Source organism: Epinephelus fuscoguttatus, linkage group LG20 (genome assembly GCF_011397635.1).
Source record: "Epinephelus fuscoguttatus linkage group LG20, E.fuscoguttatus.final_Chr_v1".
In the NCBI taxonomy this organism is placed as follows: Eukaryota; Metazoa; Chordata; class Actinopteri; order Perciformes; family Serranidae; genus Epinephelus; species Epinephelus fuscoguttatus.
The window spans coordinates 31,939,269-31,966,691 of record NC_064771.1 but is presented as its reverse complement, the minus strand read 5'-3'; the positions used below and the strand labels follow the sequence as shown (position 1 = coordinate 31,966,691).

At 41.3% G+C, this 27,423-nt stretch overlaps 1 protein-coding gene across 1 annotated transcript; it reads right to left on the bottom strand.

The window, feature by feature from the left end:
* Positions 1–981: 981 nt before the first annotated feature.
* Positions 982–25,910, bottom strand: nbr1a (NBR1 autophagy cargo receptor a). The gene is made up of 22 exons (XM_049564436.1): positions 25,695–25,910; positions 25,284–25,346; positions 23,310–23,328; positions 22,980–23,002; positions 22,038–22,220; positions 21,870–21,947; positions 21,525–21,757; positions 20,521–20,640; positions 19,960–20,259; positions 19,434–19,593; positions 18,752–19,000; positions 14,864–14,989; positions 14,690–14,765; positions 14,411–14,521; positions 13,260–13,439; positions 12,968–13,135; positions 12,142–12,296; positions 11,540–11,970; positions 7,985–8,070; positions 7,563–7,650; positions 7,183–7,282; positions 982–2,606 (listed from the first exon to the last, which is right to left on the bottom strand). The coding sequence occupies exons 1-22, from the start codon at positions 25,794–25,796 to the stop codon at positions 2,418–2,420; spliced, it is 3,240 nt and encodes a 1,079-aa protein (XP_049420393.1). The 5' UTR covers positions 25,797–25,910; the 3' UTR covers positions 982–2,417.
* Between the last annotated feature and the right edge of the window lie 1,513 nt (positions 25,911–27,423).

Here is a 27,423-nt window from a genome sequence, read left to right as displayed (position 1 = left end):
GCAGATAACGAAGGAGCATCATCTAAAATTATCTGTGACTGTGACCATGAACACAAATATACAGCAGGCAGTTGTCCTCAGTTTATAAGAAATTCAGAGCTACACCAGAGCACTTATGAACAGGTCTTACTTTACTACTAATTTGGGTGTAACGTTAGCATGTTAGCATGTTTCCACTAATTACTTGGACTGACCTGACGTTAGTTAATCCTCTCACTCTCCAAAACAAATGCATGCGGTAATTGCCGGTTGCAGTCAGAATTTTATGACACCAGGCTGTGGGTGTCATACCGCTTCGACCAAAGGGGAGCTATAATCAGCGAAAACGAAAAGTTCCGCACAGCTGCTTTAAAACGTTAGGCTGGCCAGTAATGAGACTCACGAGTGCAGGGCAGACGCAGCAGCAGCTCAGCCGTGTATCAGTTCAGTCAGTCGGACTACACAGTACACAGTCATGGCTCCTCCTGCCAAGCACTGAACGATTCGGTGAACGAATCTTTTGGACGAATCTTTTTAATGAACTGATTCTAGTGATTCAGTAACATCTAAAGAACTGCTTTGCCCATCACTATTTGATAGGTGCCATTCTCTAAAGAGTACTTTTACTTTTGATACTTTAAGGACAGTTTGCCATTAATACTTAGGCACTTTTACTTAAGTAATGGGATATTTTTTGACTGTGGTACTGCTACTTTTATTTAGGGATCGGAGTACTTCTTCCACCTTAGGTCTTTTGAGGCCACTGAGGGTCTTGGACTGCAGGGTAGTTGCCTGCTTAGTTATGTAACCTTGACATACTCAAAGGCTGTTAAAATGTCAACTCATTCTGTCAGAAATGCAGTATAATCAGAACTCCGTCAGTAACCTCTGTACTTCTGACACCATCTAGCTAATATAGTATGGACTGTATTACATATGAAGACATTCACTGTCAAGGGTGGGATGACCTACATTTAGACTTTAACAGAGAGGAGACGAGAGCGGTGTGCAAATAGTTTATTGGCGGATTGACAGTAGAAGGGAATTTAATGTATACACTCTGTGACAGAGGAATAATTTGACAAGCATAGCAGATATATTCAGAATTATTCTCTAGAGCATGATTCTTCAAAACATGGACAATTAACAACAGAAAGAAGACATGGTTCAAAAAATCCACACACTCACACACAAACACATAGGAGGAATAATTCAAAACAACAGACATTAACTTAAATCTGCACACTCACACCACAAATGTCAAATCACCACGTGTATATCTCAGTAAACTGATAATCATGACTCATAAAGGCAATGTAAGGAAATAAAACAGACTTGGTTCCACCGTGAGAGTGAGGAATGTGTTGTTAGAGACATCTCAGCTTGGGTTAGTGTTAAGATGACTGTGCCAGTTGGATGCAGGCAGGGCAAGAGGGAGGAAGGGCGGGGTGTTGATCGATGACGCAAAGCGGACATTTTCTACCGTGACTGTGCTAAGACCACGAGAACACGACTCATCTCTAAAGCCTCTACCTGTCATGCAGGTGTCTCCTAAAAAGCAGTAGAAAACATCCGAGTCTGAACAGTGATCCGTTCGGACAGTTTTTGTATACATTCCACATGTCAACGTCTAAAATAACAGTACTCTGATACAGAAAAAGATTGCATTGTTTAGGCAGATTTCACTACGATAAATCGAGAAAAGTCTTAAATATTTTGTTGTTCTCACTACCGCACCGCTGACCCTTAACACCCACGATACTCAGTAGCATCGCCTTGAACGAGAGCTGGCTCTCCATTTCTATCTTTTTGTGACATTCAACGATATTAATTTCCATTGCTGTATTTGTGAGAAGAATCTAGCCGAGCCCTGTCCTAAGACATTTATTTTTCAGCGCAGAGGAAGCAGCTACAACAGCCATACAGACACTACAGATGGAGAGCTGAAATGCAACACGTTTGTCCCGTCGAGACTACAGCTCCTGCTCCTTTTGACCGACACGTAAGGCTCTGTGGCCCCAGGTAAACAAGGCATGGCAAAGGTTCACTATTCATATCATTTACACGTGTGTATGTGGTTAATTTGTCAAAATGTCGAAGCTGGATTAAAGGCAAAGGCATTCCTTTCTCTCTAATGAACAAGAAATAAATGCTTTTATTTTTGTACCACGTTACAAGACACTGCTGTCTTATTATCATTAACTCTTGGTCCAAATAAACTAACCACCCTTTGGAAAAATCAATCGATTGCACAGATCATTAATAGCTTTACTTTTTCTCTTCTTTAAATAATTCAAAATAAATCCAGACACCGGAGACGGTGAGAGACACACAGGTCAGAATCTAAATATTCTCTTTACATCATGTTTCGAAGTCAAATAAATTCCTTTTTTGTTTTTTTACAGCCTCACAGTGGCCGTCAGCGTCTCCTCTCTCCCTCAGTGCTGAGTGTTGACAGCTTTGTTCTGGCTGTCCTCGGCCATCTGCACCAGCTCGTTGACGGTGTGCAGCAGGCTGTAGCCGTGCTTCCTCAGCAGCCGCTGGTTGAGCCGCTGGTCTCTGAAGCCCATCTCCAGCAGCATCGCCATCAGGGACGGGTCCTGTCTGGTAGCGGGGTCGATGCCTCGCTGTAGAGGAGGAGCAAAAGAGATGGTGAGAGGAGAGGGTGAGTGTTCCTGTGGCTGTGTTCTTTTGCCTCAAGTGATGACTTTATACCTCTACTCCACTACATTTATTTAACAACTTAAAGGGGAACTAATGTTTTTTTCAACCTGGGCCCTATTTTCCAATCTACTTTTGTCTAAATGAGTGATAGGATGTTCAGTATGTGACATTTCTCCAGTACGAAGCTAGGGCTGACCTGCCTGCAGCTCGTGAGCGCATGTTATATTAAATAATAGGGCACTCAGACAGCGTCAAAATACGTCCACTAAAAGTGCATTTTTTTCACACAGATAGGCTCGGATTGTTAGTATAATTATCCGACAACATAACGGAAAGGAGAAATGAAAGTCTGTCTTTACCTTTAGCTCGAGTCGGACATGTTCCTCTGCCTGTTGCTGCTCCCTCTCTCTCCTCGTCCGCTCTTCAGTTTCAATGAGCTCTACATCCGTGTACGTCCGTGTACTCCGTGTTCAAATAAATACGGGCGCTCATCAAATTCAAATGGCTCATCCAGATCCAGTTGGTCGAAATCGGGTAAAAATTCAGCCATGACTACTCCAAACAGAATAACTCCTCGCGTTTGTAAGGTCAGTCCAGCGGTAACTTCCTGCAACAACTGAAATCTGTTTTTTGACTTTTGATTTTTACCAGATTTTGACCAACTGGATCTGGATGAGCCATTTGAATTTGATGAGCACCCGTATTTATTTGAACACGGACGTACACGGACGCAGAGCTCATTGAAACTGAAGAGCGAGGAAGCGGAGGCAGCAACAGGCAGAAGAATGTCATAGCTAGACCAGCAGAACAGACTTTCATTTCTCCTTTCGTATGTTGTCGGATAATTATACTAACAATCGAGCCTATCTGTGTGAATGCACTTTGGGCGTGTTGGCTGTCTGAGTGCCCTATTATTTAATATAGCGCGTGCTCACGGGCTGCAGGCAGGTCAGCCCTAGCTTCGTACTGGAGAAATGTCACATACTGAACATCCTATCACTCATTTAGACAAAAGTAGATCGGAAGATAGGGCCCAGGTTGAAAAAAAATGAATTCCCCTTTAAGTTACTTTGCGGATTTAAATTAAAGGGATTGTTCGGATCCAGTGTTGTAAATTAGCTTTTTTGTCCACCTGCCACTGTGGTTGGTGGATTCCAAAATCTACCAGCCACTCAATAGATTACATTATTTTTTGGCTGGTGAGTAAAGCAGATCTAACAACCTACTTACATCAGGGGCCACATACAACCCAGTTTGATGACAAGTGGGCCGGACAGTGGTAAATAATTTCCAAATCCAATTATTCATATTTCCATAACATTATATGTATTTTATAACACCTTATTTTGACAACCATCCGTCACACATGCTTCCGCTAACTTTGCTAAGTCTGTCGCTAGCTCCCTCCGTCAGCTCGATCTGGGCTGTTTGAAGACATTATTCAATCTAACACATATTAATGCCAGTATATACAGTACAGGCCAAAAGTTTGGACACACCTTCTCATTCAATGCGTTTTCTTTATTTTCATGACTGTTTACATTGTAGATTCTCACTGAAGGCATCAAAACTATGAATGAACACATGTGGAGTTATGTACTTAACACAAAAAGGTGAAATAACTGAAAACATGTTTTATATTCTAGTTTCTTCAAAATAGCCACCCTTTGCTCTGATTACTGCTTTGCACACTCTTGGCATTCTCTCCATGAGCTTCAAGAGGTAGTCACCTGAAATGGTTTCCACTTCACAGGTGTGCCTTATCAGGGTTAATTAGTGGAATTTCTTGCTTTATCAATGGGGTTGGGACCATCAGTTGTGTTGTGCAGAAGTCAGGTTAATACACAGCCGACAGCCCTATTGGACAACTGTTAAAATTCATATTATGGCAAGAACCAATCAACTAACTAAAGAAAAACCAGTGGCCATCATTACTTTAAGAAATGAAGGTCAGTCAGTCCGGAAAATTGCAAAACTTTAAATGTGTCCCCAAGTGGAGTCGCAAAAACCATCAAGTGCTACAACGAAACTGGCACACATGAGGACCGACCCAGGAAAGGAAGACCAAGAGTCACCTCTGCTTCTGAGGATAAGTTCATCAGTCACCAGCCTCAGAAATCGCAAGTTAACAGCAGCTCAGATCAGAGACCAGATGAATGCCACACAGAGTTCTAGCAGCAGACCCATCTCTAGAACAACTGTTAAGAGGAGACTGCGCGAATCAGGCCTTCATGGTCAAATAGCTGCTAGGAAACCACTGCTAATGAGGCAACAAGCAGAAGAGATTTGTTTGGGCCAGAAACACAAGGAATGGACATTAGACCAGTGGAAATCTGTGCTTTGGTCTGATGAGTCCAAATTTGAGATCTTTGGTTCCAACCGCCGTGTCTTTGTGAGGCAGAAAAGGTGAGCGGATGGATTCCACATGCCTGGTTCCACTGTGAAGCATGGAGGAGGAGGTGTGATGGTGTGGGGTGTTTTGCTGGTGGCGCTGTTGGGGATTTATTCAAAATTGAAGGCACACTGAACCAGCATGGCTACCACAGCATCCTGCAGCGACATGCCATCCCATCCGGTTTGCGTTTAGTTGGACGATCATTTATTTTTCAACAGGACAATGACCCCAAACACACCTCCAGGCTGTGTAAGGGCTATTTGACCAAGAAGGAGAGTGATGGAGTGCTGCGGCAGATGACCTGGCCTCCACAGTCACCGGACCTGAACCCAGTCGAGATGGTTTGGGGTGAGCTGGACCGCAGAGTGAAGGCAAAGGGGCCAACAAGTGCTAAACACCTCTGGGAACTCCTTCAAGACTGTTGGAAAACCATTTCAGGTGACTACCTCTTGAAGCTCATGGAGAGAATGCCAAGAGTGTGCAAAGCAGTAATCAGAGCAAAGGGTGGCTATTTTGAAGAAACTAGAATATAAAACATGTTTTCAGTTATTTCACCTTTTTTTGTTAAGTACATAACTCCACATGTGTTCATTCATAGTTTTGATGCCTTCAGTGAGAATCTACAATGTAAATAGTCATGAAAATAAAGAAAACGCATTGAATGAGAAGGTGTGTCCAAACTTTTGGCCTGTACTGTATATGTTAGCTATAACTTCCCTGGACTCTGCAACACCGTCTCAGCTGTGACGAACACCTCAGTCTAGTTGGGACCACCCTCATCTCCCATCATGCCTGCTTAGTGCTGATCCAGTGTTTATTTAGTCGTGTAAAGTTTTCTATTATGTGCCGTATGTGACTTTGTATTCAAATGCAACAAAGCTGGCGAACAAGAATATCGACACCCCTGACGTACATGTTTTACCAGCATTCGGCTGATATCGAACCCACAGCCGCTGCGGTAAGGACACAGCCTGCTCCACCAGGTGAGCTAGAGGGCGCCCCAAAGTATTTCTACACTGTGGTATTACTATTTTTACTTAAATAAAAGATCTAAGCAAATAAACCTCATTGTAACTACAGTAAAAATACGTGTCAGGCAGCACTTGGTCAAAGACTATTCATCACTCAGACTGAGCTCATTCAACTGATTTTTTTTGGTTCCCTAACAAACTTGTCATGGTAGGAAGCACCAAGGTAACCATACTGACACAACTCAAAGAAAAATTAGGCAACAACAGTGAATGAGACTTCCTGTCTGACTGACTAACTACACAGACCAGTGCCTGCTGACAAAAACCAACAAACACATCATTCTTCAGATCTGAAATACATCTTTACCCTCACTGGATTAAACTGAGTTTCAACAGCTTCTTTTTACAGCACCTGGGCGTTGAGAACAACCTGCCAACACAACACTGATCACCCAATAAAGATGTTATGATGATGACCTTTGAGCTCTGACACAGATGTTTGTGTGCAGCTGACGACATTCACTCCCCTTTAGCTCTCTTATTGGTTCCTAGGTAATATCTGTATTTTTTTTAGCAGCTAAATGCTCCTATATGTTCACAAGCTAGCCACTAACTTTCTCTGCCTGCTGTTTGGTGCTGGGCAGGGAGTGTACAATGGGTTTATCAGAGCTTTATTGCTGGGAGCAGCTTACTGCTGCAGCTGGAAGTGTGAACCTGAGCAGTTAAGTTGTTAGAAAGACACTACAAGTTCTTTCGAGCTGAGGAGAGGCAGATTCAGATGATAATTGTCTGTGGGCTTGACATTAAAAGCTCCACCTTTCACAGAGAAATTTAAAACAGAGTTAACATAAAAATACTGATGATAGCAGCTTTAAATATTAGTGAACTGTAACCCTAAAGATAACGAAGTTATTGCAAAGTTAAAGCATATTTTTGAGGTTAGAGCTACAGTGGAATGCAACAGGACTCAACTCAACATGCTCATTAGATCCTTGATATCTCATTTTCCCCATTCCTTTGTCGAGACACCACTCTTCACCCCCTCCTGAGTTTATCTCTACAAATACTTTGATTTATTTACTCATGAGAATCATCAGCTTCCTTATTAAAAACTTCATGTTGCCACTGTAACTGTTTTCAAACTGTAGGAATAAGGGTCTGCGTGTGATGTACCTGTATTGAGCAGTTTGGTCCAGTGAAGAGAGCTTTATAAGCGGACGCTGCCACAGAGAGAGCCCCCTTGACGAGTCCCTCTGTGATGCCTCCTTGGCCCCTTGTATAAAGACAGGGATGTGGTTAAGCGGAGTTATATAACCGCACTGCAGAGGACAATGTGTTCCAGTCTGACTGGCTTAAAACAAGAAGTTCATAGATGTCAGAAAAGATAAATGTAGGTTAAGAAATGCATCACACAGAGTCAGTATGATACATGTGATTATACTGACTCTTTGCCAAAATCATGACACAAACAGACTCATACAGTCAAGACAAAAAAAACCTAAAGCAGGAGTTTCCTCCACAAAAATGAAATAAGAAGTTAACTCGTGTGGCACCTTGGCTGCAGAGCGTTGCTGGGTCTGGGGTTATATGTCTCAAAGGCACTGGATGCTGAGCCTGCTGATCGTGACAGACCAGATGAAACTGCAGAGCAGAAAAAAAAGGAGAAAAACAACACACACACGCAAACACACACATTACAGAAGGAACAGAGTTTTCTGCTGAGGCAACAAATCCTGAGAGCCTGTGTGCGATCTCACTTCCTGTCTTCTCACACAGGGCAAAATGTGTTTCCTCTCTGTGAGGCAACAAGTTAAACCATCAAAGTGCCAGTTTTATTAATGCGACACCTAAAAACACTGGTGAAGTTATTCTGACACAGCTTCTGAGTGATCAGACGCTCGAACAGTAAATGTCTAATGTGCAAAGAATGGCAGTGTGTGATATGATATCCATTGATTTAAATAGTTAAACTCACCATTTAGGTGGACTCTTGGTTGGTGCGGCTCGTATGGATCACAGGCTGGAGGACTGGGGTCCTCGGCCAGGTACAGTGCCTCAGACCTGAAACACACAGCAAACAAAAGAGAATTATAGCTGCTGCGCAGCGATGGGTCGGGTCCAGGCATTTTTAGGCAATTCTGAGCAACAAGCAGAAGAATTGGAAGACATTTAGGAATTTAGCAACGCAATCTGCCTTTTGCATCAGCTGAGGCTTGAACTCACAACCTCTGAAACTAAGGATCAGTTTCTATCTCACTGAGCTAATTAGTCAGTGACAATTCATGTGTAGCTTCACAAATTGACTAAGCCACACGTGCAGGTTTAGCAGCCGTCCATGCATGTTGGTAATTTATTTGTAACAGTGATTGATTTGCTCCGTAAGTGAAAAACTGACGTTTAACTAGTTGAGCTATGTGCAAAGTGAGAAGCATCAGATGGTTTCACACTGAAGTACTGACACTGGATCTTTGTGCAAAGTTTGGTTTATTTTCAAGCATGAGAAGGCAGATTTTCTAGCAGAAAAAAGATTTGAAGATGCTGCACAGTGATCAGTCACGCTCAGGCAATTTTAAGCAATAAGCTGGAGCACAAGAAGATGATTACATTACAATGTGGATTCTGCACCAGTTGAGGCTCGAATCCGCAACCCCTGGAACCTAAGACGGTCATCTACCGCTCTGAGCTAATTGGCAAGTAGCAACTCAACAGTGGCTTCACAAACTGAGTCAGCCATTCACTGTTGTGTAGAAAAGCAGCCGTCTGTGCAGGGAAAGGCAGATTTGAAACCACTGTAAAAAATTCAGTTATTAAGACAAAAATCTGAAAATACACATATTGCATCTAGACAGCATGGAGATGTTGGTAATTTGTTTGTAACAATGATTGATTTGCTCCATAAGTGAAAAACTGATGTTTAAAATTGGCATTTTTACATTGACTCCAATTGTTCACATTAGAGCAAAATTCAAAATGCTGTCAAAAATTCAGTTTTTGAGATAAAATTCTGAAATTTGCCTCACATCATCTACCATGACTCTAGAATTTTGTCATTTATTTCATGAACATTAAAGATGTGTTTAGCAAGAATTTGCATGTATACGTTTACAGTACCATTTACAGTCAAACATTTTGATGCACTGTAGGCTCAATTTTTGATAAATCAAAAATCTGAGAAACGTAGTTTTTGTCTGACAGTCTGAAGATGCTCTGTAGCAAGTTTGGTGTCAATTGAGCAAAAATTGTGGGAGGAGATAGGTTTAAGAAGTTTTACAGTTTTTGAAAAAAAAAACAGAGTGATGAACTTCATATTTTTTAATAGGTTTAAATGTACAAAAGTTTCTTCAGTATTGGGGCTACAGTTTGATGAAAGTTGTGAAGTTGTAGCACGTATGGTTGATTTGTTATGAATTTTCAAAGTTTTGAACTTTAGACGCTTGCTGTAGCGCCACCATCAGGACTATTGGCCTGAGTTTACAGCTGAGGATATCTGGCATGAGACTGGACCTTTGTGCAAAGTTTGGTGAGTTTTCACCCATGGGAAGTATGATTTCCTCAGAAGAAGAAAGAAGAAGAAGAAGAATACCTAGGATTACAATAGTGTCCTGGCAGCTTAGCTGCCCGGACCCTAATTAAAAACATATCAAGGCTGTAGCTGGGAGATTATCTCTAGGTTTTATCAAAATCCTAAATCCAGGAATCAGCCTGCCCTGTTTTTTTTTGTAATTCTCTTTTTTTTGGTTTATAAAAGCAACATGAACATATGTAATCCACAACCAGTTGAACATGACGACCTCAGTAAGCTTGAAAGCGTGAAAAAAAAAGTTTCATGTCGTATCCGACAACAGGAGGCTTTTGACAGATGACGTCCTGATGTTAGCTTTGCTGCTGCTGTTAGCTGTCCCTGTTAGCTGCAGCCACTGATGCTTTCTAGACATTGTGATTTCCCAAAACTGAATAAATACCACACATAGCAACACAAAACTGTTTTGCTAGCTCAATCATGTTGTAACTAAGATATCCACTGGAAAAAATATTTTATTCACAGACCGTTTATTGAGTTATTACCTTATTTTTATACAGTCTATGGTTACTACAGACACCGCTAACGGCTAACGTTAACAGCTAACGGTTAGCTCAGCTAATCTACGATAACCAAGTTAACATGCACACGGAAATAGTAACATTTGTTCAGTCATTGTGTTTATAGACTTAACAAACATCAGATTAGTCTACACGGTGATATAGCGACTTGAAAAATGTGACATTTATATATATATATATATACACACATATATAAACTCTGCTGGTTTTCTACCCTAAGTATTTGTAAACAACACGGCGACTCCCTGGGGGCACCGCCAGAAGTGAAGGGCATGAGCGATCGCCGAGGCCCCTGCACTTCCGTTAGTCAAAAAACTCCGGGCTCTGCCTCCAGAGGTAAAGGAAGAAAAAAAAAAGTTTTTTGTTTTTTGTTTTTTTAAACCGATGGATTTCCAGATTGGAGAAAAAATAACTTCATTCACTGGGCCGACTGCCGGCAACTTTTAAAGTGGAACGTTAACTTTCAATGTTACTCAATGCTTGAGCTGACGACATGAATCCATCAGCTCACCTTAAATTTCACTGTGACAACTGCATATATTCTAAATCCTCACTTTGAGGAAAAAAAGTGTCGTGGAGCGCTGTTCCTGTGGGCTACAACAACACTAAACCCCTGAGCTTGCCTGAGAAGGACTAAATGCACAAACCTGCTATTTTTAAATATCCCATGGAGAGAGACTCTCACTGCAGCCTGTTCTATTTTGGTCTGAAAATGTTGGCGTGCAACCTCGTTATGCGGACGATAAACAAGGTGCAGACTGATAAAGGAGGAAATACAGTGAGTGCTGGACGGAGCAGTGAGTGGCAACAACCCCATCCACATTTAAAATTTTGGGTCTAGATACCATGTCTGAAGGGTTACTTTTGGTTCCAAAGGCACCAAAAGTTGCTCTCCACATGGACTGTTTACCTGCTCCAGTGTGTTAGGTCAATTCCACTCTGACTACAAATAGAAACCAGGACACTTCCAATATCAAATTCTTGTCCTGCTAGCTACAGATTCTGTGCACATATGCATCTGAATCTGTTTATTGAGATGATCAAGATCATGTTCCAAGCTGTTCTCACCAGTAAAGGACCCTGATATCCTCTTGCAAAACATCAGTTACTGTTTTTACTGGGCTTTCATACAGATGCTGTTTTCCAAAATGTGCAACAAAAGGTGTTTCGATACCCGACAATTTTAGCAGGAAACATTTTCAAGCATGAGAAAATCAAATCTGGAATAAATCAATTAAATAAATCGCTCCACTTCTTTTACAGTTTCACAGTATTTTTGATGAAAAGGACTCTGAAACCCTAGAACAGGAAACGGACAAACCTCTAACCAGCTAAAGAAATATAATTAAAGTGTCTATAATCTCACTGCTCAGATGTTTGGTTTGTTTCATGCTGTCAGATTTCTGACGGATGATGTGAGTGATCTAACCTGGGTGAGTACAGGGCCGGTGGGGGCAGCAGGGGGTCGGGCAGCACCGGCGGTGGCACCACCTCAGGGGTGAGCGTCACAGCGTCCAGGGTTTGGGAGGCAAACAGCATCTGGTTCACACTGCTGTGGGTGGGAGGGAGGGGCGGAGGCCACGTGTTCACGGATGAATCCCCCGCATCCACCACCTCCGTCCTCTCCTGCGTCTCTCCCAGCGGTGCCGCCCCGCCTGCCTCGGAGTGGAAGTCTTCCTCTTCCTCCTGCTGCACGTCTGGGTCCTCTGAGGTCATGTTAGCAGCAGCAGCAGCAGTGTCAGGCTGCGACATGGCGGAGCTGTACATGGACTCACCAAGAGGCCGGCTGGTGTCAAAGCAGTCTGGGAGGACGATGATGTAATCGTCGCAGGAGGAGACTGAGGAGGTCTGGCTGCTGACCTGAGACACAGGAGGAGAAGATGGAGGCATTTATAGACTTTCTTACACACCAACAGCCTTATTATATCAGAATGAACATATACTGGTTTGGTTTTGTCTTCTGTTGCATCTTCCATTGCTTAATAATTTAGGATCCTTTAAACATAAGTGTTATAAGGGTTAAGTCCTCACCTCCTCCCAGTCTTCTCCTTTGGCTCCACCCTCCTCTTTCTCCTCTTGAATACGCCTCATGTTCTGCATGTCATTTAGTACCATGACCTCTTCGTCCTCGTTATCATGATGTGAACTGATATGCAGGTTTTCATTCGCTGGTTCCAGCACAATAACTGAAACAGAAAGCACCGAAATGAACATCTAAAAATGACGTACTCTTAAAGTTAGGTGTAGGTAAAGTGTAGGGTTAGCTAGCTAGCTACTGAAGATATAGCCTACTGAATGTATACACATGCTGCTTTTGCTTTTTAATGATTATAACAGTGGAACAAAGACTGACCCTGCTGTACAGGAACCAGTGAAGGGAAGCAGGGAAACTTTGCTGATAGTCAACCAGCTCTGTGTGTCATCACATGGAAGCCAAACACTGCTCAACTGCACACACTGCGATGCCACACAGCTGGTTCAATATCAGCAAAGTTTCCCTTTATATTCATTGTCTTGTGTGGCGATCAGCAGTGATGTGGTGGTTCACTTTTACACTGTGATCTGTAGCCTATAGTTCGGCTTTAGCTTCTAACTATCTTTGTCTTTTTAACCTGTTGTTGCTGCTGAGTCAGTTTGACATCCTGGATATATCCTTCAAACACAGACTGCAGACCCCTCTGTCTGCTTCTCTCTGGAATCACTCTTTCATTTGTACAAAAATATGATAATATTCCCTCAGGGAGTGCAGTTAGTTACAGTGTGGGTACTCTGACAGCTTGTGGGACCATTGCAAAGGGGCGGGGCTTAGTGAAAGGTCAATTGGAATTAAATATAATAACGGAAGTTGTCCTCTGACCTGGCCTTGTCTTCTCATGCTGGGTGATCTGGTTGAGGCCTGTGTTGAAAGGCAGAGCTGAGCTCTCAAGTCTAACAGCGCAGATCTCCTCATTTCCTTCTTGTACCGTTGCAATCTTCTCGACCTCTACAGCTCTCTCGAAGCAAAAGCTGGTGCCCCGGGAAACAACTGGAGTAAAATGGAACAAAAAAGTCATACAGCGACGTTTAAACACGAAACTAATTTACTGTATTTCTGCACACAAGTATGTAATGACAGAGAGTGATTAAATGGAGTGACAGTGGTTCCTCACCCTGTGGTTTGTGGCTGCTGTGCTGGGCTCTGCGCAGAGGTCTGTGATCAGGGGCCTCCTCCAGGGTGAGGGAGCGGATGACCGTCTCGCAGAGGAACTGGGCTCCACTGATCTCCTCCTCTCTGTCCTCCTCCTGGGTCACAGGCTCCAGCAGCTCCCTCTGCTGCCTCAGTTTCACTCCTACAAAAAAGGGATAAAAACTGATGCAGCAGAAGCCCAGATACCCCCCTTGTTTTTCCCCACACATTCTTTTTCATTGTGAAAACCTGGTGTCTACATTACCCACAATCCAACGTCAAGTGACTATCTGAAGACAGAGCTGCCCTTTAACATTTAAAAAAACATGTCTGCAGTGAGAGTTCACTCAACATTAAGAGTTAATTCCTAGTCGACCAATAGTCGTCATTCAGGGCCATTAGTCGACAAGTCGCCCGCATGTTTACGATATTAATGTAATGATTAAATGATATATTTTGGTGGTTTGAGTTGAAGGTGTGAGAAAGAATAGTATCAGTAACATTGTTAACACTGTGCTACATTACAGAGAAATACAAACCGTACTAATGAACCTTCATTAATATAGGCCTATATTTTATCTACAAGTGCACGTCACACACTGAGCGAGCCGCCTGTTAATGACGCTGTGGGCTAATGGGCATGTAGCTACTTCCATGTTTCAGATGATACGTCATGTTTGTAGTCGACCAATGAAGATGAGTTTACATATCACCTTGGGTTCGTCCTTCACCGTGGACACTTCCTGTGTCTGTCCTTTCAAATTAAATCCCCACATGGCCCAGTCATATAGGTTTTGATTTATTTTGAGGTGCAGCTCCTAATAAAGTTTCACGTTTGTTTTGTTCTGCGACCCAGCAACCAATGAAAACTTGCAGACTAATGACCTTTCTGTTTGACGTCTGGTCGTCTATTAGAGGGTAGTCCTACTATTTTCACGTTTTTGCGTCCAGGTAAAGTGCTCGTTTTCGCCACCGACCGATGCTGACTGAGTCTGGTGTGTTCGTCAAAAAAGGATCGTACTCCTTAACAAAAAGGTCTCTCTCTGTAGGGACCCTTAAGTTGCATCTTCTTGTCCAGAAACAGCCGACATCACATTCATACTATGAAGCACACACACTCGTCTGGAAGCTTACCAAAAAGTTTCCTGACTCCTGTGACCTCTGCGTCTTCTTTCATTTGTGAAATGATTGCCTTCTCAAGCACTGGTGCATCATGGGGCAGAGGGGATATGCAGGGAGTCAGATCTATGAATGAACACGACGCAGTTTACACACCTAGACTTAGAATGGGTTTTTTTTTGCATCTTCAAGCCAAAGACAATTTGGATGTAACACGTGTAGCCCTAATTTTTCCTACACAAGGAAGGAAATTTTGGAAGAAGAAAATCGTTTTAAGCATCTTCTATTTCTTACCCACAGGAGTGTTGTTAGGAACCTTCTCCAACTCTTGTACAATATTTATATCCAACAACTCAAATGACAGAAGATCCTGAAACAAACAGAAGACATGCAGGAAGTGTGAATGCTGTTCTGCTGATAACTGATCACTTCACAGTAGGTTTTCTTTAGATGTGTCTGAGTGTGCACCTGTGCAGTCAGCAGGTCGACTGAGGGGAAGTAGAAGTCCTCATGGTTCACGTCTACAGACAAGCCGGGGCCGCTGTCCTTGGATCTTACCTCCTTCTCCTTCCCTGCAGGCCTCGCCTCCTCCTTCTGCAGCACACACAAGAACGCCATCATGAGAGTCACTACAGTGTGCACTCAAAGGTGAGTTCCACCGTTAACATTATAAGAGTTAACACACAAGTACGGTGTCTCTATAAACGTCCCTGTTTATGTATTGTTTTTCAGTATTGACCTGGAACCAGGACTTACTGTAATAATGTGTCTCATAATGCCATACTCATGTTCAACTTTTAACCTTAAATAATTTATATAGCTTTTTCCCAAAAAAGGCATTTGTGCTGGAAGCAGTACCCAGATCCTTTATTTAAAGTGTCAGTTCACCCCAAAATCAAACATACATATTTCTCCTCTTAGCTGTAGTGCTGTTTATCAGTCTAGATTGTCGTGGTGTGAGTTGCAGAGTGTTGGAGATGTCTGCCTTCTCTCCAGTATAATGGAACTAGATGGCACTCAGCTTGTGGTGCTCAACAGTAATGTCTCTTTCCAGAAATCATGACCTGGTTACTCAAGATAATCCACAGACCTCGTTGAGAGCAGTTTCATGTAGGAACTGTTTTCTTTCTACTGAACTAAACCTGCCAACGGTATTACTGCACAGAAGGACGTGTGCATCTACTCATGGGCAAGAGGCACGTGCTCGTGACAGTGTGAGATGTAAACATAAATGGCGTCCTCCTCAGCTGAGCTGTAACGTTAGCTTGCTCAGTAGCGCTAGGTGAGCTAGCAGTAGATGCACTCTTCCTTCTGTGCAGTGATCCAGTTGGCAGATTCATATCATGTTGAGTTTTTCAAACGTATTTTTTTGGCACTTTGAGCACCACAAGCTGAGTGCCATCTAGATTCATTATATTGGAGAGAAGGCAGCCATCTCTAGGGCCGATATCTCCAACACTCAGCAACTCACACCAAAACTATCTAGATTGATAAACAGCACTACAGGTGAGAGGAAAAATATGTGTTTTTGATTTTGGGGTGAACTGTCCCTTTAAATAAAGGATCTAAGCACTTCTTCCAGCACAAATGTCTTTTCTGAAGACAACAAGAAAGCAGCTTAAACATTTCATCTTAACAGTTTGACATGAATATGACAGTATGAGACAGTAACTACAGTCTGTGTGAGTCCTGGGTAGTAATGCAGGAAAATGACCCGCGTGTAAAATTATTAGTCCATTTAAATTAACGTATTAATACAACAATGTGCAAATACTACTTTACAAGTGAAAGCCCTGCCCTCAAAATTCTAATAGTATCAGAAGTAAAAGTACTCATTCTGCAGTATAATGACATGAATATGAGTATGCAGTGTTTTCATGTTGTAGCTGGTTGAGGTGGAGATCATTTTAACTACTTTACATAAAAGTCAGGTAGTTTTTTCCAGTGGTTTCCAACCTATGAGTCAGGACCCTTTAAAAGGGATAAATCTGAGAGGTTGTAAAATTATTTAATGTAATAAGAAAGAAAAAAAAACAAAGTTCTGTTTACATTGTTTTGGACTTTTTATCGATATCTTTGTTTTTTTTGTGTGAAATATCTGATAATTTTACCTCTTTGGGCCTCAAAAGACCAACAAGCCAAAACGTTGGAAACCACTGGTTTTATTTTAGCAATTTGTTGTATTTTACAGGATCACCAGGGTTTTTTTAAGTGAAATCTTAAAGGTATACTATGCAGAATTTTACTTCAAAAAAGAAAGAAAAAAACAATGTATAGACTCATACAGATGGATTCCCTCTCAATCATCAGTTATGAGCTACTAGAAGTGATAACTCTGCCCTCTGTGTGATTTTCCTTCTCACATTGCTGTGGTCAGGACATGTTGGGCGTGTAGCCCCCAGCCAATAAGAGCGTGCAGGTGAGGTTGGGTGGAGATCAAGTAATAGCAGCATGTATCCAAGAGGAAACAACAAAAAAAATCTAATTTAACGAGGTAAAATCCAAGCAGACAAAGCTCGTTCCAAAACCAGATTGAATCTGGGGTTGGTTTTACTTTCACTTTCACTGGCGAGCTCTAAAGGACAGGACAGGGATGAGGTGCAACATGGAGTTGGCCTGTTTTCTGTTGGACAGGTAGGTGCCAGCAGTTAGCTTATAGCTTGCCAGGTATCAGCTTTCCCACATAGCTACCATTGACATCATCCATTTGTTTGTGGACTCCCATTGTAAAGCCTCAAGTTTGACCTTTTCTGCTGTCACCATCTTGGATTTTTGGTGCTGTGGAGGAGCGGGGGTGGATCTGACTATAAGCCCTTTTCACACAGTGAAGAGCCCCACTGTGGGATTTTAAATAGCATGCTGGCGTCCAGGAAGCAAGAGAGGTGTGACGGGCGTGACATGTAACACAACAGCGTCAGCCTCTAGAGCGGCGTATAACAACGCGTCGGCAGCGCTTTATACATAATAACATGGCATTAACATGGCAATAACGATCATTTACCATCACTGTTATATGGCAGTCAACCTCATCTTCTGCTCAAAGGTTAAGGAGCTCCCTTCCTCATTCTTTTCCCAATTTGCTGACAATTTTGGATTGTGTCCTTTTTCTTTGAGTTAGCTACTAATCGCTGCTAATCTCCAGGCGGCAGGTTGTACACACAACACCTCGTTAAAACGTCATGACCTGCCAGCTGTGCCTTTTTACACAGACATAGATTTGGCGCTGTTAGTACCTCTGATGCCGGCTTAAAGGCGAGACAACTCTGTCTCCCCCCTATTCTGTAACTGTACAGTTTACGCAGAACAGCCACGTTGTAAAACAGCATGACATTGCCATCTTGAATGGGCAGTGTAAAAGGGGCTACAGACTGTGGTGATGACTAATAGACAGCCTGTCACTGAGCGCTATAGAGACCAAAACCATTTTTTGGACAGGGCTGTTAACGTGTTGCAAAGTTGGGCATGTTAACATGGGGGTCTGTGGGGATCGACTCACTTCTGGAGCCAGCCTCAAGTGACCATTAGAAGAACTGCAGTTTTCCACACTGGCTTTGTTTTTCAGCCCTGACTTTGCAACTTGCTTTTCCATTAAGCCCAGTTCAGAGCAAAGATTCGCCACGAGATGAGTTGAAACAGGCAGCTACTTGCAATGTGGCGTTCTGCAACATTCTAAAAACCTGCTGGTTCACACCAATGCAACTAGATGAGACGGTGTATCATCTCTATGCAACAACTCTGTGTACTTCTGTTCTGATTTCCTGTTTTTCAGTCTTATTTTGTGGCAAGCTAACAGGCTGTCTGCGCTCATTCTGACACAACTGGTGGACTTCACTACAAGCTGATTGGCTGTTGAAACAGGTGACGTGCTTTATGTTCTAAAACCAGCCGCCACAGTTGACGAGCTGCGTTGCAGGTGACATCATCAGCCGGTTTGAGTCGAGCTCAACCGGCCGGTTCACACCACTGCAACTTTTCTCTGCAACGTTCTAAAACAGTTTCGTCTCGTCGTGAATCTTTGGTCTGAACTGGACATTACAACAAGCGGGCCGAGTTTGAAGGTTGTGTTTACAAACAGGGACCAACATTCCTGCATAGTATACCTTTAATCTGTAAAATAACTTTATAATGAAGTGCAGTATAAAGTACAATATTCCCTCTGAGATGTACTGAAGTATAAAGTAAAATGGATAAACTCAAGTAAAGTACAAGTACCTCAAAACTGTACTCATGTACAGCACTTGAGTAAATCTACTTAGTTACTCAGGTATCAAAAATAAAGCAGTAATCTAACAGCACGTGTCAACAGTTGATGTTCTCACTGCAGCTGTACAGGGTGTCATTGGATATCAGACTTGCCAGTCGTTTGCTCAGATGCCCCAGCGCATTGCGGCCGTCACCGGGGTCGACCACGATGCTGCACCAGACACGCGGGCCAAACTGACACCCGCAGTGCGCCAGCCGCCAGTGGGAGGTGTACGTCCCCTCCATCACGGGAGCGACAAAGGCCACACTGACCACTCCCACTTGTCCGGGCAGCAGCAAGGGGACCGGCACCTCCCTCTTCTCCTCTGACGCCAGGCCGAGGTTTCCCCACATGAACACTAGCTGGGTGCACGTACACACATACACAAAACACAAAATAGGAATACACATGCGAAAAAGCACAAAGACGAGAGCATGCAGTCACGCAGCAGAAAAATAATACACACCCATGTGAGGGATCCACACACACGCACACACACACACACACACATACACACACACACACACGCACACACACACACACACACACACACACACACACATTCGACCAACGACAAAGACTTAAAAACTTAAACCACAACACAGAATTAACTGAATTCAAATCATAAACATCTCAGACGAGAAGGGCATTAGTTATATTAGGCTGGGTAAGAAATCTTAGCTGGTGTTAGTGGATAAGAAGTAGGCAATGAGCTGAGTGGGGACTCAAAGTGGAAGTGAAGCGGGGGGGCAAAGAGAGAGTGGAGCCTGTCCTCTCGGCGGGTGGGAGGGGTACCTTAGTCTCTGAGGTCCAGCTGATAGTGCCCGAGTTCCTCATCTTCCAGTATTTGATGAACTTGGTGCCAGGCTCCAGACGGGTGCCGTCCGGCAGATTTTCATCCAGAAACAAGGCAGCCATAGTGGGAACCAAGGACGTGTGCGAGACCCCGGGACCCCTAGTTTCAAGTGTACAGAGCATTGTTGAAAATAGCCCTGGTTTCTTATAATACCCATCTCTTTTTGTTCTCTACGAATCAAAAAAGCAGGACCCCAGATTTTTTTTTTTTTTTTTTTTGGATTTTTTTTGCAGCTCAAAAGCAATTTTTCTTAGAAAATCTATGAAGCAGCAGCAGCAGTTTTCACATTGAGGTAGTTCCAACATTTTCCACCACCCCAGAGCAGCCAGCGATACACTCATACAGACTAGATTACAAAGATGGCATATTTTGATTTCTTTTCTTGGAAAAAAAAGACTTTATTGCATCCATGCTGGGTTTCGAGGTACCCAGCACTGTCGGACGCCCTTCCGAGGTGGCGCTTACTCTGGACTGGAGGCCTGGGGATCAGGGACCGGGGCGGGGATGGGACCTTGGGCTGGGGCTGGACCTGAGGCTGTATCTGAGGCAGCAGGGGGAGGCAGGGCTGGGACCTGGGTGGACGCGGAGGCCATGTTTGTCAGGTTGGCTCTGCCTGAGGTAGAGGGCCCGCTCCACTGCAGCCCCCTCTTCTCCAGTCTCAGTTTCTTCTTGATTTCCTTCACTTCAGCTCTTAGCTGCCTCCTTTCAGCTTTGAGGCGCTGTCTCTCGGCCTTGCGCACTGTCCTGTCTCCTCGCCTTGGGAACCTGGTTTGAAATGTCATCAGGAACACCTATTTGTTGACTATCAAAAGTTTATTTTCCAAGAACAACACACATACACACTCACAATGCATTGATTACAGTAATCTAGCTGCTAAAACATTTTGTGCAGTCCTGCATATTTATGTTTTTCCTCCATTAATGCAGAAGAAGTGATAGCAAAAAGGGCTAGCACTGGTGCAAGTTTTAAAAATGTCTTATTGTTTCAAGAGGAGGGAAGATTGATCTTCGGTCTTGCGGGTTTACCTCAACTCTCCCGACATTCCATGCTCAGGGATGGAGAGAGGTGTCTTGGTTCTCACGAGGTTGTGGCTGGGGTCATGGCTATGTCTGCACATCTCACACAGGATGCAGGACGGGCACACACTGGCGGGGAACAAGCCGACAGAAACCTCAATATGGATACTCAAGAAGCTGCTTTAACAACACAGAACATTCAGGAAAAGCATGTCATAGGATAAAGACGTGTGAAAAACGCGTGCCAAGCTTAAAGGGACCCTATTTGTTCATGTTTTTGTGTTTAAGTGACTAATGGGAACAACTGTTTTTGAAATTGGTCCAGTATTGAGTTTACATCCACTTAAAGTTTTTGTTGTTGCCACTGACAGGCTCCTTTTTGATTAACCAGAAACAGCGTTGAATTCGCTACCCCCAAACCTACCAGACTCCATTAAAAAAAACAGTAATTTTACAATCGTATAACACACTTCAATCAAAGTCGACACAAACAAAATAAAACTCACAACAGCCCTCTAGATTCGTCTTTCCACTGTTCCAACAATCACCAACTCTGGTTTGGTTGAAATTCACCTTTAATTCACCTACTTAGATGTGACAATATGCTGCCTCTATATATGCTTAAATCACCATTTATTTGAATGGAGTCTGGTAGGTAAGGTGGTGTCAATTTTGGGGCTGTTTCCGGTTAAAAAAAAAAGGATCCTTCTCTTTGACAAAAAGGTCCATCTCTGTAGGGATCCTTTTTATAATGTTGTCAGACACCTATAATAACAATTTGAGCCTGTCAGTGGCAAAAATAAGCACTTTGACATAAATTGACGGTGCACAAATGCCCCATGTGGTTACAATGCAGCCTCTTTAACAGCTGCCCACTCTCACTCAATACTGGATCAATTTCAGAAATTGTTGTCTCCATTAGTTACTTAGACATAAAAACAATGGGAAAAAGAGTCCAAGTTAAAATACCAAAGTTACCCTTTAATCTCATTCTGTATCTCACATGTTCCTACCTGCACTTGTAGGCCCCTTCAGAGGTGAGTTTGTTGCAGCTGCTGCAGTTTGGCGTGTAGCCAAGGGATCCATTTGAGGTGGAGGGTCCCGGCCTGGGCCCTATAGGGCCGCCGCTGGCCCCGCTGGCCCCGCTGGCTTCAAGGGGCCCATCAGATGACTTGTGGGTGCAACACTGGCCAGAGAAGTCACTGCACATCCTTTCCACCACCTCTTTCACCACCTCGTCTTTGAACTATGAAGAAAAAGAGTAGATTTATGTGAGTGGAAGTTAAATCTGCCTCTTTAATCAGAGACAATAATATAAATGAATCAATAAACGTGACAAAAAATAAATTAAATCTCACCTTCTCCATGTACGATCTAAACCACATGGGAGGCGGCTCATCTTCTGGCTTGTTCCCCTTGTTGTCCTTTACTGGGACCTGTATCGAAATACAATAGATATACAGAGTATGTAGTGATTTACTGTGGCTCATTAACGCTAACACCACTGTAAACATTGAGCTCCTTACAGCTTCTCTCTCCGGAGTGACCTGCGTGCCTTTGTCCACCGTCTTGACCCTGGATGGATAAGGAGGAGCGGGCCGGAGGTCTCCTTTCAGCTCCTTCACCTCCGTCTTCAGCGGACCTCCGCAGGCCTGTCCTTTCATCTTGTACACGTTCATGTGCAACTGGTTCCCCTGCTTCTCTGCACTCTGTGTGGAAAACAAGCATTAGACACATCCCAACAGGAGGCTGAGACAAAATGTAAATAACAGCGTGACACATTCAAGAAAACAATGTATGACCTGTAACACACGTTTGCTATGTGTTTCCCTCAGTTTATTAAGTACAGCTGTAACTATGTGAATGCTGCTGCACTGGAACAAGAACATATTTGTACCGTGTTTACGTCTTAAGTACAGTCACACAGCACATGCCTTGTAAATGAGGATACTGTCTGACTCTTCCCACAGTCTGCACGCGGAGTACAAGCCTTAACCCTCGGGCAGACGACACAGGATGCCCAAAATTGAACTGAATCGTTTTAAAAATTAATTTGTGCCGACCTCAGTTAAGATTCTGTTGCTGGATGTTTCGGGGTTGTGTTGTGCTTATGGTGCTCTGTAGTGTGCTGGTGTTACGTGCATTACCGTTATGTGTAGTGTGTGTTTTTATGGTGTGTGCTTTTCATTTCTTCTGGACTATTACTGTAAGGCAAAAATATTTGTGCAGCTCCTGAGTCCAAGACGAATTCCCCTGCAGGGACAATAAAGGTTATCGTATCGTATCGATGTATGAGGTCGTGTTTTGTCATGTGCTGACAGTCACATAATGAGAAATATTCTCTTTTCTATCTTTATTTATGCAGCGAAATTCTGCATGATCTCTGCACTTATCCCTCTGTAGTGAGATCGACTTGTGGTAAATGTCTGTCTTCACTCTTCCACAGAAATCCAGCAGTGTCTCAGTACCTTGATGGCTTCTTCATATTCATCTGAAATAAAAAACAAATCAATAGTAAGTTACTCAGTGTGCAATTTCTTGCACGAAGTCCATCTCACACGCTCATGTGCAGTAAAAGTATAAGTATTGAATATTATTTCATTCTTCATCTTTTCTGCTTTCAGCTGCTGTAACAGTGACATTTCCCACTTGAATTAAAAACGTACTGTATAATCATTTCTACAGTGCAGTTACAGTTGTAACCTTATTTAACTCTTTATCTCACTTGTTTTTTGCTTAAAATCTAATTCGGAGACGTCACAAAATTAAGATAAACAAACAAAAAGTATTTTTCTCACCTTGACTGTTGATGCAAATCTGAAATAGAAGAGTGAAAGAGATCAGAATGAGACAATAAATTTACAGTCAACCAAAACATCTGTATAATTTTGCCATGAATGTAAAAAAAAACAGTGGCGGAAGAAGCACTTGGATCAATACCAGAGTGTAAATATTAGGTACAAGTACAAGTCCTGCATTTAAACCTTAACCTGAGGGCGGATATGAGGTTCCTAACAGTTGTTTGGTGCTTTATCTGTGTAAATATTCTGAGGGAAAATGTTGCTAGTGACAGATATTTGATCAAAGTATTGCTAGTAGCAAGCAATAAAGCTGTCACTATTTAACTGGGGCAAAGAAACACCACCAACAAAGGGCTGATGGCTGACAACTGTGGCAGAAACTACAAGAAGCACCACTAGAAAGAAAATGGGAGAAATGGACTCTATACAAGACTCAAAGAATGACAGTGGACTGAAATAATAATTAAGAGAGACACTGATCCTTAAGGCTGTAAAGTGTTTTTATATTACACATAAGGCAGCTTTTGTTTCGTTAGCTCTTATTATTATTTTATTATTTTATTATGCTGTTGTAACTGACATGTCAATGTCACATGTCAAAGATTGAAGTGGAAAAAAAACTTCACTTGAAGGTACTGTATGTAGCTCAAACACAGACGCTTTGGGAGAGTGGTTTAGTCCGACTACAAACCCACAGCTTCGGTATTTGACGACCTAAGAATGAGACTCAACAGGCAACTATCTCTCTCCAGAGTTACACACAACACCTGTTAGTAAAAGTACATAAACAGTGTACACAAACGCTGCATAGAAATGTTTGAGAGTGACTTGCTTTGCTAAAAAAATGTGAATCATCTGCTTCTAACTTTAGAGAATATCAGTTTTTATCAGTTTTTAATGTAGCGTAGACCAGACTTGTGTCATCGTGTATACATATGTACATCTCACACGACACTCTAAGGAACTCTATCTTCCATATTGTCAGACTCCACTGAAACACAGGACCATCTCTTCTTCCATCACTACAATCATCATCTAAGTTATTTTGGTGCACAATCTTCTGTATGTCAGTGTCACAGTGTGTCTTAGCCTCTTAGCTGGTCTTTGTGATCATGTGTAGCAGCTGTTTTTACATTTTATGGTTTATTTCTAGTTTATATTAACACACTTTTTGGCTTTTCTTTGTCGTAATCTTATGTTGTGTTTTATATGACTTGTTTTAGAACTTTTTTCTACTGCTTGTCTTCGCCAGAGATTTTTAATCTCAGGAGTTTTTACTGGTTAAATAAATAAGAAATAAAAATAAATAACAGTTAATCAAAAAATATCTTAAAATGACACTAACTTACAAAGATTATTAACACTTTACTGATTCATTTGTAATTTGTTTGTGTTGTAAATTGTTCATCTCTAATAGTTTTATATTAAGTCTTAGTCTGGAACTCTTATTCTTTTATGCAGTCTTTGTTTTTATCTTGTTCTTTTTATGTGTAATTATTGTTATCCTTATAAGCTTTTTATGCCTTCTAACCTCTCCTGCACAATATTTAAACTTTTAATTTCTTTTTTTCCTGTATTTTCTGTACATGTATGAGCAAATTAATGCAACTAAACTATACCAAGAGGACCAGAATGACCCATTACTGGATGTTAATTAAATATATATATATATATATTACTATGTATATTTACAACTGGGTAACTTGATCCAGACTAACACATCATATATTTTCTGATTATATTTTGTATTTATTATCTGAATATACAATTTAACTGGTGACAAATGCTGCCAAATAACTGTTAAAAGCACTACACTGGCTTCCACAGTCTAGTGGAGTACAAGTATGACGTAGCAACGCTGTAAATAATCAAACACAGTAATTAATGTGCTTAGTAACCACACACACACACACACACACACACACACACACACACACACACACAGAGAGAGAGTTGTGAACACTCCCTTACCTCTTCATTGTCCTCGTCAAAGTATTTGACTTGAAAGTGGTTGATCCCAAAAGACGCTTTGATCTGGAACATAACATTAAAGAGTTGATCATCAGATGTACAGGTGACATTAAGGTATTTCAACAGAACTTTTTCCTGCTCTCACGTGTTATGAAAACATGAATAATGGCTCGTGGTGAAATACCTTCACAGTGCAGCTAGCTGCTGTACAAACACATTATAAGGAGGTGAACAGGTACACGGTGTATACAGAGAGCTGCCCGGATTATAAAACACCGTTAATGTACATTTGGTGTCGCGAGCACCGACTGTCCTTCAGGTGGTCTATTGTTTACGTGTCTAGGCCATGTCTGGGCCTGCTTTCACCAAACTGCGCCAGCGTTTAGCCAGCACCGTCAGCTAGCAGCTTACCCAAGCTTCAACGGACTCCCACTCCAGTTTGTCCAAATCCTGAGCCAGAAATCTCTTCACGTTGCCCCGGAAGTTGACTTTAATCGTCACAGGCAGCCCCATGTCAGCCGTTTATGAGCATATAGTGGCGATCATTTGCGGTGACACCGGCCTGTTTGATCCCTGTTGCCCTCGACTGTCTTTTCTTGTTTACATCGTCAGCTGCGTCTAGAAAAATACGGTGACGTTTTCGCGCATGCGCACTCGAAGCATTGCTTTCCTTACTTTTTTTTTTTTACTTATTTTATTTTTTATATCGTTTACTTTTATAAGTTGCGATTTATACACGTTTATTTATTCTTTCATTTATCATTGTTTTATTTTAGATTTTACTTTATTTTTTACTACTCGGATACAGAAGGATTTTAATTCTGTATTTAACCCAGACATTTTAATTACAATTCAATGATTCAACCTGCCCTGTTGTTTGTGATTTTATTGTACAATAAAGAGGATTTGAAAACTAAAAAAATAATTATTTGATTATTTCATGTTTATTCTATTGTTTGTAATTTACACACTTTAATTGTTTTCTTATTATTGTTTTAATTCAGATGTTATATATGTTTTTATCTTTATTTCAATACTGTGTTCAGTCTGCGACTTTTTAAACTCGTTGTTCAATAGTAAAAGAGGATAAAAAAAATCGCCTCTCTGCCTTTCTTAATTGTTTTAGGTATTATATATTTTTTATTTTATTTGTATTATTTCTAATGTATGCACTGGAATCTATTTTCTAATTCGTTACACTTTTATTTTAGATATTATATTATATTATTATGTTATAGTATATTATATGGTGCTCAGATACAGAAGGATTTCAATACTGTGTTCAGTCTGCCACTTTGTAAATTCGTTGTTCAACAGTAAAAGAGGATAAAAAAACTTTATCTTTACTTAATTTCTACACTTTAATCTATTTTCTTATTCGTTACAGTTTTATTTTTTAAATATTATACTATATTATATTACATTATATTGTATTATATTATATGGTACTCGGATATAGAAGGATTTTAATACTGTGTTAAGTCTGCCTTGTTTATAAATTTGTTGTTCAAGAAAGAGGGTAAAAAAAATCTTCTTTAATTTTATTTTTGTTTTGTTTTTTGTTATAATATTGTTAATTTTGTCATTTCTATTTTATACACTTTCAATTGTTTTCTTATTTGTTGCATTTTTATTTTAGATTTTATATTATATCATATTTTTTATTTTTTATTTACAACTCAGATACAGATACTATGTTCAATCTGCCTTGGTTGTAAGTTTGTTGTTCAGTATAAATGATTAAGAGGATCCTTGTATTTATTTATTTAATCATATTATTTATTTTATTATTTCTAATTTATACACTTTAATTTATTTTCTTATTAGTTATTATTTTATTTTAGATATTATATTCTATTTTATCTTTGCTGTCTTTACTTTAAATATGTGATCAATAAATAGATTAAAAATCGCCTTTTATTTATTTATTTATTATATTGTTTATTTTATTATTTACAATTTATACACTTTCATCTAAATATTACATTTTATTTTATCTTTACTACTCAGATACAGAAAGATGTTATCACTGTGTTCAACCTGCCGTGTTTCTAAATAAAAATAAAAATAAAAATAAAAATGGCCTTTTCCTGTTTTTTTCTCTCCGCCTCTCTTTCTGTCGCGTGTCAGTGACGTCATC